This window comes from Sus scrofa, chromosome 1, assembly GCF_054392235.1.
Source record: "Sus scrofa isolate SSC_HxYL_T2T_F1_AM1 chromosome 1, Sscrofa_HxYL_maternal_Yorkshire_Landrace_v2.0, whole genome shotgun sequence".
In the NCBI taxonomy this organism is placed as follows: Eukaryota; Metazoa; Chordata; class Mammalia; order Artiodactyla; family Suidae; genus Sus; species Sus scrofa.
This window is the reverse complement of record NC_139383.1, coordinates 256268398-256287965: the sequence shown is the minus strand read 5'-3', so window position 1 is coordinate 256287965 and position 19568 is coordinate 256268398. Positions and strand designations below refer to the sequence as shown.

Below are 19568 nucleotides of genomic sequence, written 5' to 3'. Positions count from 1 at the left end.
ATCTCAATTTACTTCTAACACTGGAACTTGACCTCAGGCTAAAATAACTTCCAAAGCATTACAGACTCTAAGGTGATTTTCCAAAGCAAAGAAAATACTAACCAATAATACCACCTTTATCTTTCAATTGCTCATCTTCCTTCTCTTTCTTTTTTTTTTTTCGTCTTTTTGCCTTTGCTAGGGCCGCTCCCATGGCATATGGAGGTTCCCAGGTCAGGGGTCTAATCGGAGCTGTAGCCACCAGCCTACACCAGAGCCACAGCAACGCGGGATCTGAGCCACATCTGCAACCTACACCACAGCTCACGGCAACACCGGATCCTTAACCCACTGAACAAGGCCAGGGATCAAACCCGCAACCTCATGGTTCCTAGTCGGATTCGTTAACCACTGCACCATGACGGGAACTCATCTTCCTTCTCTTGATGGGATACATATCAATACTACCATATTTTGAAATAATTTTCATCGAAGGCTTCTAAACTTCAAAATACTGACTATCCATTTAGTATCTTAATTACACATTCATTTTTAGCTGCCTCTTCAACTCATGAATTTGGAGTACCTGCTCAATAACTGATATCACTGCTGAACATAATGACTAGCTTCATGTTTTTACCAAATATTATAAAACCATAATAGCCTTTTAAATGTATTTGTTTATTCTCACCCGTCTACTAGTAATCATACCACTTTAGATCTACCTCAGCAGCTAACAAGGTATCCTGGTCACCTGCTCTGCATGTTCATAGGTTGGAAGGCAATCTATAAGAATCTAATAGAAAAGCATCTCTGCAAGACTGATGGATACCTTCCATAATGATTGTTGCTGTGAACAGTTTAAGCATGCCTGGCATGAAAAAAACTGAATTCTGGCATTTATCTATAATCTCTATAATTTAACTCTTCAGAAATCAAAAATTTAATATTTAATACTACCCATTAGTCACATGACTTAGGGTTGAAAGATGTTCTAATACTACAACTTTAAAATATCAAAGGGAATTTTAGTATTCCAACATTTCTATTCTTTTTCTATCCTATGTCACAAAAGCCAATTTATTCTTTTTGATATCTTAACTTTTTAAAGCATGTAACAATAAAATTGTGTGGTTTGACATATGACTGAAATCCCAATTTACTTCAAAGGACAAAATTAATGTCCCATAGTTAAAAAAAAAAAAAAAAAAGATGCAAATAAAACATGTAAGAAAGACTTACAAGAGTCTGAGCAATTTTCAGAGTTTCTGGAGCAATACATCTGGCTGAAATTTTATTGAGTGGAATTATAGTATATCGACGCTTCAACTCTCCCTTTTCTAGTAGCTTTTTTCCAGTAACCTAAAACATTGTGCATTAGAAAAAAAATATTAATAATAATAGAAAACATTCAAATGGAAAGAGGAGAAATTTAGGAACCCATAACCAAATAAATGCTGAGTGCCTACTGTCCTGAACAATCAAATTCTAAGATTGATCATACACATTCTGGGGTCCTGAATTAGTTAAGACTTCCTCTGGAATAGAGTTAAATCAAATATAATTGATAACATAATAAAAAAGTCATTAACTCTACAGTTTTACCCTGTAAAGATAAGCAACTTTAGGAGAAACCTAAAACATCAAGAAAGTACGCAATTCTTTTAGGAGCACATGATTTTTCAAGCTAAACACAATAACAGGTTTTTTAAATTAAAATCAATTTACCTCCGTGTCGACTACAACATTATAGAGTCTGTCCCCAGCCACCAATTCTAAAGCTGTGGTTGCAGAAATATCTTTCACACTAATCAGTGAAGCTACAAGTCCTTTCACACAATTTCTATTCCAGTTCTTCTCTGGATCCCTAAAATAGAAAAGTTGACAAAAATTAACCTTAGATAAGAAAATAGAAAAAGTTACATTTTACCAGTCAAGAGCTCTTTCTGGCAACACATTAAATTGAAAGCACAAAAATAATACAGTTTTAACATAACAAAACAAAAGCTAGAAGCACACCTTTTATTGTGTTTCAAATATTGCTGGGGTTTTCTTATTGTCTTTAACAAACTGAAGATTTTTAGCACCCTTTCATTTTCAGCTGGTGGTTATTAGCATTTATTTTTAGTAATAAAGCTTTTTAGAATTAAGGTGTAAATATATATTGCTTTTTTACACATTGTGCTATTGCAGTTAAAAGACTATTGTTTTAAAATCAAAAGATCTTTCAGTATGTATGTTTTCAACATAATAAAAATAACTTTGATGTTCATTTATTACTCTAAGTACTCTATGAAAAACATATAGTATAAACACACCATAAAATGTTGACATAGCTATGTAACATTAAGGGCATAGTAACTTTCAAGGAACTTTTGGACTGAGATTAAATTCCCCTCATTCTGGTCTTAATTTTAGTGTCACTGTAGCCATTAAAATTCACGAAAATGTCCCCTGCCTACAAATCTGAAACATTTCAATAAAGGTTTAAGGAAAAAAATACCAATTAAGGAAAAGCAGCTTAGAATAACTCTCATACAAAAATATGTCTTGGTTATTACTATGTCAGAATTCAAGGTCTAAATCTCTTACCTATAGGCAAATCGAAGATTGGGAAATCTGGCCAAGAGAGCTTCATATGTTTCTTTCAATCTACTGATATCACGAGACAGCTGCCTGCGCTTTTCCAGAAGGCTTTCCTCTTTGTTTTCTGGACAATAAGTAAATTGAAACCAAGTTTTAAAAACTCAAATATTCTGGTTGTTTTGTGTGTATGTATGTGCTTTTAAGGGCCGCACCCGCAGCATATGGAGGTTCCCAGACTAGGGATCAAATTGGAGCTACAGCTGCCAGCCTCCACAGCCACAGCAACATGAGATCTGAGCTGCGTCTAAGACCTACACCACAGCTCATGGCAGTGCCAGATCCTCTAACCCAGTGAGCGAGCCAAGGGACTGAACCCGCAACCTCATGGGTACTAGTTGGATTCGTTTCTGTTGTGCCACAATGGAAACTCCAATATTCTACTGTTTTAAGGAAAAGATTAGTACTCTCTATTTCCAAAGCATTTTTAAAAGCAAAATACAAATTTCTGGTAAATTAAAGCATGCTTAACATTCAAATTTCTATCAAGTGTCAAAGCAGATAGTAGTTCCAACACATAACACCATTTTCATGTCAAGAAACAACAAATGCACTGGATACCTACTAATGCAGATATATACAAATAACACTTTTAAGTTTTCAAGCGGCACTTCGGAATGACTGAAGTAGGAAACTCTCAGTACTGAGTTTAAAAAATCCAAAGGACTGTTTTATACTTAGATATTTTTGTGACTAAGAAACATTTCCTACACTAACACCATTAATATTAATGGGGTAAGAAATTTTCCTACTTGCTATTTCCTTTATTGAAGTTAGTTTCTATCAACTATCACTGCTTCCTAATGATTTAACATCATATCTTTAAAGGCAAACCTTCATAATTTAGCTTTTTCATTTCAGCTTCAAGTTTTTCTTTAAGTTTCTTCACAGCTTCTAATGCTTCTTGATCTTTCCTGTAGCCACTATCCATCTTCTTAACTTCGGTTTGTTTAGTCTTTAATTCTTGCTGGGCATGTTTCAACTTCATTTGAGCCTATAATAGAAAAATATAACAGACTAATATGAGGCAGATAGTGCTAGTGATAAAATGGGCACAGATTCAGATTGGTTTAAGAGACATTAGCCTTAAAAATGTGTTCTCATTTCCTGATTATTTTCTCCTTAAAAATCTAGTCAGAATATAAATGAATATATGCTTAAGTCATTATAACTTGTAACAATATTTATAAAATATGACATTAAAGAGTTCAAAAATTATAGCAAAGAAGAACTGCCATTAGCTGGTTAAATTAATTTAAAAAGCCAGGAGTTCCCTGGTGACACAGCAGGTTAAGATTAAAGATCTGGCATTGTCATTGCTGTGGTACAGATTCCATCCCTGGCTTAGGAACTTGCGCATGCTATGAGCAAGGCGAAAAAAGAAGAAAAGAAAGAAAGAAAAAACCCAAGAACAACAAAAAAACCTTATCTCCAAAAATAAAATAGAAAACTAGAAGTCATTTCCTTCCCTTTTTTTCCACTTACATCTTACATATACACATTTGTATTTATGTATATTTGTGAGTGTTATATAATTGTGAAGCCATGCTGAGCAAGGAGAAATAAAATTATATAAGAAAGGGAAGCTAAACTGACAGAAAATTTAAATGCTAAACATCTCATATTTAAATGCTAGTTTATATAATTGAGCACTGTTCCTCAAAACCATGAACTAGTATTCTAAGATCTAGATGAGTGTAACCTTCCTTTAAAACTTAATAATGGTGTGTGTTTCCTAATATAAAATATGAAAAAAACTATGAGGGCTTTAAAGTTTTTCTATTAGTATCTTACAAATTTTTGTAACTATGATCTATAATGAAAAAGTTGCAAGTATATAATAGAAAACCTTCAATAGGATTAATACAGACACAACACACACATCTGTATATATTTTTAAAGACGAGTCCTCCATTAAAAAACGAACAAGAGGGATTTCCATTGTGGCTCAGTGGTAACAAACAGAACTAGAATCCATGGGGATGCAGGTTCAATCCCTGGCCCCACTCAGTGGTTGCTGTGAGCTGGATATAGGTCACAGACACCACCTGGATCCTGAGTTGCTGTGGCTGTGGTGTAGGCCGGCAGCTGCAGCCTCAGAACTTCCATATGCTACAGGTGCAGACCTAAAAAGAAGGAAAAAAATTGAAAAGAAAGTGTACGTGTGTGTGTATTCTTCTGCCATCAAAAGTCTTGTGTTCATAGGACTTCTAAGCTGCACAACTATTTAAACAAATTTGAAGACCATTATAACAGATCAAAAAGCTGTTGAAGATTATGAAATGAAAGTAAGGTAACCAAACACTGGAATGGGGGTAAATGGGAGGTAGAGATAGTTTCAAGGAGGATGTTGCAAAGGTTCAAGTTTTAAGAATTAAGTATGGTAGACATAGAAACGGAGAGGACATTTTTGTTTTCCTGTTAAAGCTTAAAACAATGTCAATAAAACAGCAAAAAGATGAAAATAAATTGACTAACCCACTCTCCATACAATGCTGAAACAGAACAAAGCATTTATTGCACTTACAATTTCGATTAATCTATAAAAGGATCTTATGTTTTACAGCATCTTCAACTAACACTGTCAATAGTTAGCAATCAACATATTTGAATTTCATCATTTTTGGTGCTAATGAGTAGCAGAATGTAGTAAATGTGTTCCATGATATTGACCTGATTATTTTCAACATTTTATAACAACTGCCAAAGCATAATGTGAAGGAGCTTCTTATAAAAAATGCAATCACATAGTGCTTAATGTCTATATTTACCTGTTTGGCTTCTGTCTGAGCTTTACTTATATCATTTTTACAGGCCATCATTTGACCAGCAAGAGTTGCTTCTGCTCCATCTTCATTACTGGACAGGCCAGCAGAAACAGCATTGAAGTGCTGTTGTGCGGCAGCCAAAGCTTCAGCATCTTTATTGCTTGCTTCTTGAAGAGCATTCAGTCCATCTGTTATCTTTTTAACCTCTTTTTCCTTGGCTGCTAACGTTTTAGAATCCTTTAGAAAGAGTTTCAGATTGGAAAGAGTTTCAGATTAGAAAACCATCCATTTTCTTATATATATAAACCTTCACGTTACCAAATTTCATAGCAATTTGAATTCAGCATGGTAATTTAACCATCATAACTTTAAATACTTCATTCCCATTTTGAAATTCAGCCTTTCTCAGTTTTTAGGATAAATATACCTCTTATTCTAATAGAAATATTTTCATTCCATATGTTTCAGTCAAATATGGAAGATAATGAGCTAAAATACCATTGCAAATTTAAACAAACCACTTGACAAAACTAAAAATCAGTTTCTAAATCTATAAAACTGAAACAATAGTCATCCTATCCCAAGTTTAGTGAGATTTTAGGATTAAGAGCATGTATATGAAAATATTTTTATAAACTCTTAAGGGCCATAAAGTTAAAATATTAAATAATTGTGGGAACAGCACTATTAAAACTTAATACCTTTTAAGTTCCATTAATCAAATATCTAATGCTGTGTAGGACTGGTACCAGTATTCAAAAAAGGAAAAAAAAAATCTAGTTACAATGTCTACATAGAAGTGACCAGAAATTTTGTCCCACTTATTTCATAATTCATTGGGTATTTATTAGATACTATGTTCTAGACATTAAAGACCTAGGATCCTCAGGGTGGCTATATTTCTAAGGTAAAAGACATAGTAAATGAAAACTAAAGCGAGGTAATGGGACAAAAAATGACAGGACTACTGTTTTAAGAATGATGAGGGCAGTGCTTTTTGTGGTGGCATTTTGAACACAAACCTAAATGAAACAAAAACAGTTACTATGCTAATACCAGGGGTACAGTATGCTTGGCAAACTCTGAGGAATATGCTTGGGAGTTGGAGGAACTGTGGTTGGAGTATGGTGAGGAAGTAAAGGATCCAGGAGTTACATCATATAGGGTTTTAGAGACCATGGTAAAGACTTTGAATATAATTATACATGTGACTCTTTGGAAACCACTGCAGAATTTTAAGCACGAGTGTGATATGATCCAATTTTAGCTTCTGTAAAGAGACTATAGAACAACAAGTTCAAAGCGGGTCAATTAATAAAGATACTGGTGGCATATCCCTTCTGGGAGGTGACAGCCTGAACCAAGTTCCAGTGAAGGAGGTGATGAAAAGTGCCTGAATCCTGGATACTTTTAAAGCCAACAGAACTTGTTGACAGATATTACAGAGTTTGAGAAAAAGAGGAAAAAGAAGACTCTAAGTTCTGGGGTCAATATCTAAGGTAAGAATGATATCATTTACTTACATAGGAAAATTTAGTACCTCAGACAAGTCTGGGTAGACAGGGAAAATTTAAGAGTTCTATTTCGGATGTGTTAAGCTTTAGACTTTTTGTAAGTCATCCATATAAAAATGTCAATTAAATAGCTAGACAAATAAGGCTATAAGTCAAAAAAGGAGTCAAGGCTAATTATTGATTTGAAAGGCAGCAACATATAGATGTATTTAAGGCTACAGGGCTGGATGGGATCACCTAAGAAATGAGTATATACAAATTAAGTCTGAGTGATAGCCCTGGAACACGTGAACATCAGTATTTTGTTTTACATTTCTTTTTTTTTTTTTTCTCTTTTTCTTTTTTTTGCTTTTTAGGGCTGTACCCACAACATATGGAGGTTCCCAGGCTAGAGGTCAAATCCAAGTTACAGCTGCCAGGCTATACCACAGCCACAGCAATGTGGGATCCGAGCCACATCTGTGACCTATACCACAGCTCAGGGCAACATCAGATCCTTAATGACCGAGCAAGGCCAGGGATGAACCTGCAACCTCATGGTTCCTAGTCGGATTCATTTCTGCTGTGCCACAACAGGAATTCCTACATTTCTAACCTGGATTCAATATTCATATATTTGACTATGAAGTCAACATCTCTACTTAGATGTCTAACTGGCACCTCAAGCCTATTATTCTCCACTCAACTAATGGTAACTGTATTTCAAATTGTCAAAGACTAAAACCTGGAATTATCCTTCTGTCCCTTCTTTCACATTCCAAAACCAATCTTTGGGTCTATCTGTTGGACCTACCATTAAAATATACATAAAATTCCACAACTTCTCTAATATACCCACTTCTACTGGATTTATCCAAAGACTGTGACCTGGATTGCCACCTACCACCTGGATACTCTGCTAATTCCCTTCATCCTTAGTTTATCCTCAAAACACCAAAAATAGTCCCATTGAAACATTAAAATGTCACTCTTCCACTCAATCAGCTCCAGCATCTTCCCATGACACTCAGAATAAGGGTCAAAGTCCCTTGCAGATTTTGTAAAATCACATGTGATCCTATACCTCATTACCTTTCTGCATTCCTACTACTTAGTGATAACAAACCACACTTAACTCCTTGCTTTTCCAATACCTTGGGCACTTGGGGCAATTGCTATTCTTCTGCCTGGAACATCTTCCCCCAGAGCCTCCCAATTTATCTATTCGGTTCTCTGACCTCCTTCAGGTCTTTAATGAAATACATCAAAGGAGACCTTTGATGGCGATCTAATTTAAAATCCCAAACTACCATCCTCTCCCCTATATTTTATTTTTTTTCTCCACAATAGCTATCACTATATTATATGCCATATATTTCTCTTATTTTATCATTGTCTCCCTTACTGGAATAAAGATGCACAAGGCATTTGCCCATTATTCTCATTTTGTCCATTGCTATTATCCCAGCCCAAACAACTATCCTTGATCCACAGCAGACAGTCAATAAATATTAACAGAATGGATAAATGTACATTACTGGAATTAAATTAAGCTTATTTGCTTACTTCAACCATATTTTTTTCCAGCTCTTTGCGTTTGTTCTCTTCACTTGCCAGATTCTTCTTCTTGAGATCAAAGGCACTTTGAGATTTAGTATTAATTCGCTGAGCTTCTGCAAGAGCGTCTTCTAAAGATCGAAGTATACCTCCAGTTTCCTATAATCAAATAACCCAATTCAGTCATGTACTTAAAATATGTTCATATTATCACTTTCTTATATAATTTCTATATACTTACTTTTCATAAGCTATTTTATCATACTGTAAGATTAATAATCACTATAGAAGACAATACTAGTAAATCCTAAACATTGTATATAATTTAGTATTTTTTTCACAGAGTATATTATCTATTCTTACATATATGTCTGACCTTATCTTTTCTTTTTTCCAACTCTTCTATTTCATGACTAAGTGCTTTTATTTTTTTATCATTCTCAGACAGTTCTTCTTGAAGCTTTAGAATTTTATCTTGCATTTCTTTTAACTCCTCAGCTGAGCGTTCTTTGGTATCTTCAGCCAGCAAAAACTGATAAGCAATGTATAAATGACTCAAATGTTCTATTTCTCTCATTACTTTTTGGTACTCCAAATAGGAAGATCTTTCCTGAAAGAGAAAGCACCAATAAAGTATAACTCAAAATTCATGTTTCTAAACAAATTTAGAAAGAATCAAAATTGAGCCAAATGTACAAAATTTCCCATTACATGATATAGCAGGTCCTTTCTTAGATTGAGTGATCACGGATTATAAATTTTAGGAAACTTTAAATAATATTAGAACTTTGGCTTTTAAGGAAGCATACCATCTGAAGTGAATCCTATGTAGCTATTTCTTCTCACATATAATCAGGCAGTTGGGATTAACAAAGAAATGCGGACAAAAGGTTCACAGACTGGAGGTATTGAGAGATCTATATAAATACAATCTGCACAACCATGAACGATACACCATTAAATGTATTTTGTAGTAATATTACCAAGATGCCTACCCAAACATTCATTTATGTAACTACAAACATTTGGTTACACATTATCAAACTGAATTCTCATAGGACCTACTGGGGCAGACAAAATAACAATTAAAATCCCTAATTTGCAGATGAAGAAACAAATTAAAAGTGATTAAATGACCTCTCCGTATTGTCAGATTTGGAAAGAATTTGGCAAAATAAGGTATGACACCTAAGTTTAAACTCATAATCTAGCGTTTTCCAATAAATCATACATACTAAAGGCAGTACCTTCAAAGCCACAATTTTTCAGTTTTTCCAATAACATCTATGCTACTATATGGATTCAGAAGACAGTTTTGAGAAATATCAAATTTTTGTGAACATTTAATAAATTCCTAAATGTATAATTTTAAAACAATGCACTATAAATGCATTCTTTCACTGGAACACTGATTTTGATGTGAGAAGCTGCAAAGACTACAGAGAAAACATAGTTATCTGTTCCAGTACCTTTCACTTACCAACTGCCTGGACAGTGGTAACTGTAGCAGTAGCACCCCTTATTCTAGAGGTTATTCACTCTTTTTACTAAGAGTGCCATATCTTTCAAAAGTTTTTTAAAATTTTTGAAGTATAGTTGATTTACAAGAATGCCTATCTTTAAGAAATGCTATTCCACTCAATTCCAACTATCCAGGAAAATGGAGAGTTCTCTTCCACAAAAAACTAAATTCTGACACATCATCTTCTGAGATTATGAAGGGCAATGTACAAAACCATTATGACTTAACAGAAATGAAGTACACTGTTCTCTACAAGCAGAAGACTGAGTATGGAGTCCACCAACTCTAACTCATCCCTGTGAAAAACTCCTGAGAAGCGGTACACTTTCCATCCCTATGTATATGATCGTGGATACGTCACCAATTTTGAGACATATTCTGGCTGGATTTCCTCAAATATACAGTGTATATACCTCTTTTAATTTTTGAATGGTTGGAGTAATTTCTTCTTCAAGAATCTGGAAAATAAAGGAAAATCATATTTTTTAGTATGTGAAGTACCATTAAAGAAATTTAAAAGAAAGAAATAGAATAGAAGACTAAGGAAAATTGAACTGAGGGTGATGGAGGGTGGATTTCCCTCTTTACAGCAGAGAGATTCTAAATACAAAATTACACTCTTCTCTAAAAATATTTTATATAAATTTAATTACCGTCTTAATTTCTTTTAGCTTAGCCTCCTTTTTCTCTATTGTCTTCTGGGCAGCTATTTTTTTGTATTCATACATCCTAGTTCCAGCTGCTTCTTCTATCATGGACAAAATCTGTAAAGATACTTGTTTTAACGTTTTAAGAATCCAAGACAATGAGTTTCATTGGAATTTACATTAATGATATTATTTAGGGCCTTAACCTCACCAAGAATTTTAACAAAATTATGGACCATAAAAGTTAAGTATATAAATGTACATATTATCCATTAACCCTAACATTCAGGACATACTCCTGGCCTTCACTCCAATTTTAAAATCAAACTTTATGCTACATGAGGTTCCAGAGTACATCTCTTTTAAGACTGAAGCCAGTAATTCCTTCCTTCTCTTTTCCTTCAAATACAAGACTTAAAATTAAGGCTAACAATATTCATCTTTCATTTTACAAATCTCTACTTAGAATTGTTGTAAATAAGACTTCAGCCATTTTGTGCATACATGGATGAAGCATGGTCTAATATTTGCATTTGAACTGTGGCACATGCTTGGGCAAGGAACTTATTCTCTGTGCCCCAGTTTTTTCATCTGCAGAGTCCTGATACTATCTTATAACACTGTTGAGAAGTAAACAAAATAGTTCATGTGAGAAGTACTGTAAGAAAAGGAAGTAGTATTATTATTATAATTAATTTTATAAGGACAATTTTGCTAGCATTCCTTTTTCAGAAGCTTCTATTCACCATCAGTCCCTCTCCCAGGAGGATTATTTCTCTGAAAACCATTTTAATTCTATGTATTTGGAAAATAAGCATGAACAATGGTCAAACCAGACTAGTGTTACTGATTATCAGTCATCTTCTTAGTTTTATTCCATAGGAAAAAATACCAAAAGAGCCTTTGCTCTTGTTTAAAATGTTCATTCTTTCACACCAACTCTTCTCAAGGGAGCTCCAAGAGAAAATTAAGTCTTAATGTCCTGAGTAATCCACTGTATGGAATGAATTAATTTCACTCAGATCTTTTTCTGTAGGTTTAACTCCGACATGAACATCAGTTGAGAAAGGCTACTTTTTCTAGTCAAAAATTCTTTTAATATGGTATTGGGCATATAAAACTCCTAGAAGAAATTTAAAAAGGTAAGGTCTTTGACATCTGTCTTGGTGATGAATTCTTTGGATCTGACACCAAAACCAAAAATAAACAATGAGACTACATCAAAATAAAAAGCTTCTGCACAGCAAAGAAAATTGTTAACAAAATGAAAAGGCAACCTACTGAATGTGAAAAAGTATCTGTAAATCATATATATAAGGGGTTAATACCCAAACACACAAAGAACTCATACAACTCAATAGGAAAAAACCCTATGAAAAAAATGTGCAGTATGACATCTTCCCATAGAAGACATACAAATGGGCAATAAGTACATGATTAGATGCTTAATATCACTAATCATCAGGCAAGTACAAATCAAAATGACAATGAGATATCAACTGTTAGAATGGCTATTATCAAAAATATAAGAAATAAGTTTCGGTGAATATGTGAAGAAAAGGGAACCCTTGTGCACTATTGGTGAGATTGTAAATTGGTGCAGCCATTATGGGAAACAGCATGGAAGCTGCTCAAAAAATTAAAAATAGAACTACTAGGGCATCCCCCAATGTCTCAGTGGATATCAATCTGACTAGTATCCATGAGGATGCAGGTTTGATCCCTGGCCTCTCTTAGTAGGTTAAGGATCTGGTGTTGCTGTGAGCTGTGGTATAGGTCGCAGACACAGCTTAGATCTTGCATTGCTGTGGCTGTGGTGTAGGCCAGTGGATCTGACACCAAAAAAAAAGAAAAAAAATAGAACTACCATATGATCCAACCATTCTACATCTAGGTATTTATCTGAAGGAACCAAAGACACTAACTTGAAAAGATATTTGCACTCCCATGTTCACTGCAGCATTATTTTTAATAGTCAAGACATAGAAACAACCTAAGTGTCCCTTGACAGATGCACAGATAAATATGTTATATTTATATCTATAAATTAAAAGGGATATTATTTAGCCATACCAAAAAAAAAAAACTCCTGCCATTTGTAACAGCATGAATAGGACCTCTGGGGCATTACGCTAAGTGAAATAAGTCAGACAGTGAAAGTCAAATATAGTATAATCTCACTTATATGTGAATTCCTAAAAAAAAAAAAAAAAAAAACAACTCAACTAACAGATACACAGAGCAGATTGGTGGTTGCCAAAGGTGGGGGATAGATAGTGGGCAAGATGAGTACAGTTTGTTAAAAGCTACAAACTTTCAGTTATAAAATAAAAATTCCCAGAGATGTAATGTATTACATGGTGACCTATTGTTAATAATTCTGTACTGCATATCTGAAAATTGCTGAGAGTAAATCTTACAAGTTCTCATCTTTCAAAAAAAAATTTAACTGTGTGATGAATGCTGACTAGACTTAAGATGGTCATTTTGTGATATATACATATATCAATATATATAAAAAATCATTATTTTACACCCTGAAGCTACAACTCGATTAAAAGAATAATTTTTTTAAAATATGGTTAACAAGGTCTTAGGACTTTTCTCCTCCTTCTTTTAAGGATTCCCATTTAATCCTCACAATAATCCTTGAGGTAAGGATTACTGACTCCAATTTATGGATGAAGAAACTAAGGCTCAGAAGGTTTATGCTATATAACTTAAAAACTGGGACACAGTGGTAAATATTAAAAAACAAAACAAGACTATTTTCTTTACTAATTTTTCTTAAATGTTTCCAAGAATTTCAATATGGAAGAAATTAAGTTAAAAATTAATTGCCTGGAAGATTAAGACAATACCTATAAATACTATTTTTATTGTCCTTAAAAAGTACTCTTACCTCTGGAGGTTTCATATTCAACACCTTTGTAATTCGGCCCTAAAAATAAAATGGCAAACTTACTACAGTAACAAAGAATTACAAAAAGAGTAATGTAAAGGCATACATGTTTATCTGCACTGAAGATGCGGTATCCTAATATACCGATCTTTCAGGAATTATTTCTTCCACCTATATGAAAAGATGTTTCTTTTATTAGATTTGAGATCAGAGATAGCTTACAATTCTAGAGTTGTGATACAAAAATTATGTAATTTACAAATTAGGTAAATTATTAAATGATGCAAATTTAACTCAAGACCAATTTTCTGAGACAGTTAATATGAACGATGCAGAAGTCTCCAATTCTAAAACAGGTAAGTATATAAATACATAATAGCATAATTATTGAACACCTCTTGATTTTTTAGAACAAGAGCCCTCCAAGTTAAAGAAAATTATTTCCAGACAATCTTCAAAATTCAAATTCATACAATATACTGGAACACGTAAGCACAAATAACTAACCTACATTTCTTAAAAAGTGCCCAAACACTAGCTTAATAGTAAATAAAAAATAAAAAATCCAAACAGAAGTATTTCTTCCATTAAGTTAAAAAAAAATGTCAAAACTATTATGAAAGACATATAAAGACCAAAAACAAAATACCTGCATGATGAGAAAGTGAGGGTTGTTAACGTTAAGGCCAACAGAACAGAAGAGATCCTGTACTCTGGTATTATTTGCATTTACTCCATTGATTAAATATTTATTTCTGCCACCAATAACCACCTAAAAAGGAAAGAGTTTTAAAAGATACAAATGAACACACACATTTTGAGCTAAGATGATAAATTCCTGAAGTACATTATCTTTCATTTGTTTGTTTTGTCAATCTAACAGTAAACAAAAGCAATCCAGGGTAAATAGTGGAGAAAGTGTGACATGATCAAAAAGATTATGACACTGAGTTAGGACAATTGGCTTCTAATCCAGAGACTTTTGCTAACTAGTTATGAAAAAAGCAAAAGCTCCTAATCTTCCCTGCAGTGGACGACTAAGTCTTTAAGTTCCCCTGCAGCTTTATGTTTCCAAGTATAAGCAGAACATATTTTCTAGCTCAGATCACCTTCTTTCTATAATACTCAGAGACTAACCCTTCTTCCTTTACTTTTTGATTTCCAAAGGTCAGACACTAAATCTTTAAGTCAATACTAAAAACAAAAGTTTAATACCAATTCTTGTCAAGACTCTAAATGGGATTAATAAGACATGACTTGTGAATACATGAAAGAAAAAGAATAGTCATGGAACTTCAGCATGGGTTTAATAAGAACAACTTATACCAGAAACCAGCTGTTCACTCTACACCATGTGCATTGTCATCTTTTGGTATGATTGTCTCACCCATGATATTTTGAGGTCCTTAAAGATAAGATCTGTTTCTCATTCTTTTATCTCTATTTCCCCATGCATTCAAGAATGCCCAGCACACATCAAGTGCTTAATAAATATTAAATATTAATTTCTTTTCCTGATAGGATTATTTGCCTGGTAGATCATGTATTAATATATTTAAGCAACAGTCCTAATATACCCATAAGTAATTTTTAGAAAGTTTTTATAACAAAATTCTGGTGAAGATACAGGCATATGGATTGCACGAGGACAGGAATTTCAGGTAGACTAGTACCAGACTTATTGAAAAATCCTTAAAGGGTGATTATTTGATAGATGCTTAATGATAGAAAACAGGATTCTGTTCCAATCTGGTCAATCCTTTTTTTCTTTTTCCCCAACCAACCAGAGGCTTTCATTAAAAGAGAGAGGAACCTCTAAGTTATATAGTGCTAAAGTAATGAGTAAATGGAAATTAACAGAATTTTTAAAAATAAAATTTTGAAAAACTGAAAATATGGACATAATAAGAAAAAAGATTTTAAGGGACAAATGTAAAGTCCTCCACGGGTTTCAAAAACCTGCTTAGATACAGCAATGGAATACATGGCTAAGTAACAGCACGCATAAACAAATATAGAGAGGTTTTAAGGAAATCAGATATGAATTCATAACGTATCATGAACTCTCCAGCATCATATTAGGAAAAAAAAGAAGTAGAGTACCTAAAATGAAAGAAGTGAAATTCTGTCTAATCCTGTCCTAGCTAGATCAATTCTGGTACATGCAATTTGTGGTGCCAAGCATTAAAAGAAAAAAAGAAAAAAGATACAAAAAAACTGGAGCCAAAACTAAATATCAATCAAAAGACCTGAGAGATTTAGCTTAGAAAACAGACTTACAGAACACTGAAATATGGCCTAATCAGATTTGCTCTCAGTGTTCTCCAAAAAACTAGGATTTAATATATAAAACTTGAAGACAGCACTTAAGCTCAATTTATAGGAATAACCTTCTTTCCCAAAACAGAATGGGTTACCTGGGAAGATCCCAAGTATACAGGTATTCCAGCATAGTCAGAGAAGACTCAAGTGTGGCTCAAGATTTAAGCTTGGGTGAGAGCTTGTACTGATGGCTTTCAGATCCCTTTCAATCCTTTTAGGAAATGGCAGAATTTGCATGATCAAAATTTTAACATAGGGAAGATAGTCTTAAAGAATCTGGTAGGTATTTGGTGCATCAATTCTGCTCATAAACTTTTTCCTCTCCAGTAGTCATATTGCCAAAAAACATACCAGACATACAAGTTTTTAGATAACCAAATATTTAGTAGCCACTCACCTGCCTTGTTACTGTAATTTCATCATGAACCTCAAATCCTAAAGGACTTTGCTTTTTGTCAGAATTATCAAAGGTGATTGACACTGAGGCTTTGGTAATACCAGCCTGTCCATTTTTGTAAACTAAATCTTGTAAATTAGAAGCCCGAACCTAAAACAAAGGATAATTTATAAATTACAAAAACCCATATTGCACAACATAGCACTCAAATTTTTTTTTTTTTTTTTTGCTATTGGAAAACTACCCATGTAGTATTCATTAAGCAGCCAAGGACAGACATCTGTAGACAAAGCAAAGAAAATGGGCAACAATCTGAAATGGGTCCTTTCTTCACAGAAATTTTTCCAACCCTGAACTAAATTGTTTTCTAACAGAAGTTTATATGCAAGATTTAAGGAAAGACAGTGTGTAAGAATTTTACTACTCATCCGATCTCATTAGTACACACACACACACACACACACAATAATGAGGGGGCAGAGCTACAGCTCTGGTAGAAAAATACCTGAGTTTTAGTGTTCTTTCAAACATCTTACGGGGATGAACTCAGAATCCTCTAAGTTTCTATTTTCTCATCTACAATATGGAGTAATAACACCTAATTTAAAAAACTCTGGTGCGGTCTAAGCTAAGTCACATAAAACTGCAAATGAAGAAAATATTGGCAATAGTCTCCAAGTGCAATGAGGATTCCCTTAAGGTTCCTCAAACTTAAATTCACATAAATCAGAAAGTTTATACTTTACCTGAGACAAATTGGAGATGCCCAGCAAAAAGCAGATGGAGTCCAAAATGTTGGATTTCCCACTACCGTTTAAACCAGTGATAGCATTGAAGAGGGGGTCAAAACCATTGACTTCAGTCCTCTGTGCATAGGACTTGAATCCCTCAAGAATGATTGACTTAATGTGCATTTTCACTACTGACTTGGAAAGGTAAATCGCTGCTAGAAACCAAACACGCCACAATGCAGTTCTGTACAAAACAGAAATAAACACTTAAGTGGAATGTAAAACTGGAATCATAATAAATGTAAAGGCCTAAAACATAAGAATGACAGCTCAACAGAAATAAAAGCGCTATTTATTTGCCAATTTACTTCCTCCGATAGATCCTTTTCTAACTTCAAATTATACAGAAGCTAGTCCCTACTTGGAAGTTAATTAAACCATTAATTCAACCTGGAAGTTAACTACTTACTTTTCCATGGTTCTCCACCGTTATCATACACATAACATAGACTACTGCTTATTTCACATCTCATTCCCTTTGCCCATAATGCACTTCTCCCGGATACTAGCATAGCTCATGCTACTTTACAACATTCACCTCTCTGCTCACCATCACCCAAGAAGAATCCTTCCTTACTTCTCTCTATATAAAAGAGCACCTCTACCCATCCCCTCGCTCAGCTTTTTTTTTTTTCCTCCATTGCACTTAAAGCTGATACTAAATTATTAGTCTATTCAACCTATCATAATGTAATCTCCCATTATTAGCATCTTCCCCTACGTCCACTTTGTAAGTCAGAATAGTATCTGACTAGAGGTCGCGGGGTTGGTGGGTGGTTAGTAAATATTTATTATATCCCAGATGAAGAGCTTATGCCTCCCCCCTCCCCCGCCCCCGAGGCTGTTCCCTCGTCTCACCAGGCATTTCTGTCAACACTGCCTCGCCCTATTCCAAGGCTAGATAAGAACTAGCCATTCTACCAAGAACCCATTAGGACTAATTTCAGTCTGAAATCTCTTACTAGTCAGCTCCCCAGCCACCGACTCCCCATCCCCTGCCAGGAATGCCAGGATAGGCCCAACCGGCCGACCCACGCAACTGCCTCACCGCTGCGTCAGGCTGCCTGGGCTTGAGGCGTCCCCAAAGTTCTTCCTGGTCACCAGGGAGGAGAGCACATCAGCTTTGCCCAAATTCGGGCGCTAAGAAGGAAACCCCATCACAGCGGCTACAACACCCTCCCGCGCTCAGCGCCGGGGCCGGAACTATTTATGCCTTTGAATTTCGGCGCGAGCAAAAGACCCCATCTCCACTGCCTATTTCATTGGCTGGTGCCTTGGAGATGCCTGACTTAAAGATTCCATTTTTTCCCTTCTATCAAAGAAAGTGACAGAGAGATAGAAAAGAATATCGTGACGGTGGTGGCTTCCGGAAAGCGAAGGCTCCGGCCTGAGGAGTAAAGGAACTGGTGGCGTATGTTAAGACCCGCGTCCGGCACACCTCGGGCAGACCCTCATCTCAGCCTCGGGGCCTCGCTCTTGCCGGCCCCGCCTCCCCTGAGGCCCCGGTCTGGCTGCCGGCCGACTTCTGGAAGCCCCGCCTTCCCGCCGACCTAGTTGCACTCGCTTGGGCTGACTCCTTTCGCTTCAGAGCGAGGGAGGCAGCGTGGCTTCTTACCGGTGTCCTCTTTCTGCTTTAGAAGCATCACCCTGGGGTGGCTCAGATTCGTCAAAAATGGAGGCTGCTCCTTGCTGGGGCTGGGGAGGTGCTGAACGAACTGAGGACTGTGGGTTGCGTTCTGGCTCCGCCCCTCGCTGGCAGTGGACACTGGCGCACTTTTTTGGGTCAAGTTTCCTGTTGGGGAGGGACAGTAAGACTAGCTGCTGGAGCTGTGTAGAGCCCAAGGGAGCAATTGAGTGGGGCTGATAGTAGATGCTGGACGAATAGAAGTTCCCCTCCTTTCACTGTAAAGCTGTATGATAAGCCGTGGCAGAACTAATATTTCAGAGAATTAGGGCCGTGGGGGGTGAGGGGAGAGACATTTGGCAGCTAATGTTTATTGAGCGTTGTGTGCCACGCCAAGTTTCCAAGAGCTTTTTAAAGTTTTTGTAGGAACCCTACGAAATCTGTGAAATTGTTCTCATTTTATAGTTGAGAATTTGGGTGAGTCGCAGAGAGGTTAAGCAACTTAATCCAAGTAAGTGGAGAAGCTGGGATTTCTTTCCAGTCTTATTCCAGAGAGCATTCTCTTAAATAGTATATTTAGTTCTCTCCATGTACAGATTCTGGTACTAGTAATAACAGCTCTTATATTCATTAGTGTGTATTGTTATTAAAAAAAAAAAAAGACTGGCCACTTTACTCACAGTTGAGCATGTTGACTCTTATGAGTCAAGAAGGGCTTAGCTTCATAGTGCACTGTGGTTCTATCCCCAGGTGGTGTATAAAAAGATGGTGAGGTCAGTATTGCTATTTTAGGCGGTTGATTTAAAGTTGCTTTCCTCCTCCCAGACTGGCTTTGCAGTATTTGACACCAGTTGAACTACCAAGATTTACCAAGAATAGGCCAATGTTTCGAAATTCTTTGTGTAATTATGAGAGTAAAATAG

General features: G+C 35.4%; 1 protein-coding gene across 2 annotated transcripts in view; it reads right to left on the bottom strand.

The window, feature by feature from the left end:
- SMC2 (structural maintenance of chromosomes 2) overlaps positions 1-18738 on the bottom strand; it is a 49427-nt gene extending 30689 nt beyond the window's left edge. Inside the window, exons 1-14 of one of the 2 annotated variants that reach the window (XM_021066949.2) lie at positions 18637-18738; positions 16977-17205; positions 16231-16380; positions 14161-14283; positions 13512-13550; positions 10616-10726; positions 10376-10420; positions 8817-9050; positions 8450-8599; positions 5394-5627; positions 3457-3616; positions 2572-2689; positions 1708-1846; positions 1222-1341 (exon numbers count right to left, since the gene is read on the bottom strand). In XM_021066949.2, coding sequence (XP_020922608.1) covers positions 1222-1341; positions 1708-1846; positions 2572-2689; positions 3457-3616; positions 5394-5627; positions 8450-8599; positions 8817-9050; positions 10376-10420; positions 10616-10726; positions 13512-13550; positions 14161-14283; positions 16231-16380; positions 16977-17144 — 1791 coding nt within the window. In that variant the 5' untranslated portion in view covers positions 17145-17205; positions 18637-18738. Of the gene's footprint in view, positions 1-1221; positions 1342-1707; positions 1847-2571; positions 2690-3456; positions 3617-5393; positions 5628-8449; positions 8600-8816; positions 9051-10375; positions 10421-10615; positions 10727-13511; positions 13551-14160; positions 14284-16230; positions 16381-16976; positions 17206-18069; positions 18231-18636 lie in introns of those variants that run through there. The other variant, XM_021066940.2, reaches the window with a different exon arrangement.
- Between the last annotated feature and the right edge of the window lie 830 nt (positions 18739-19568).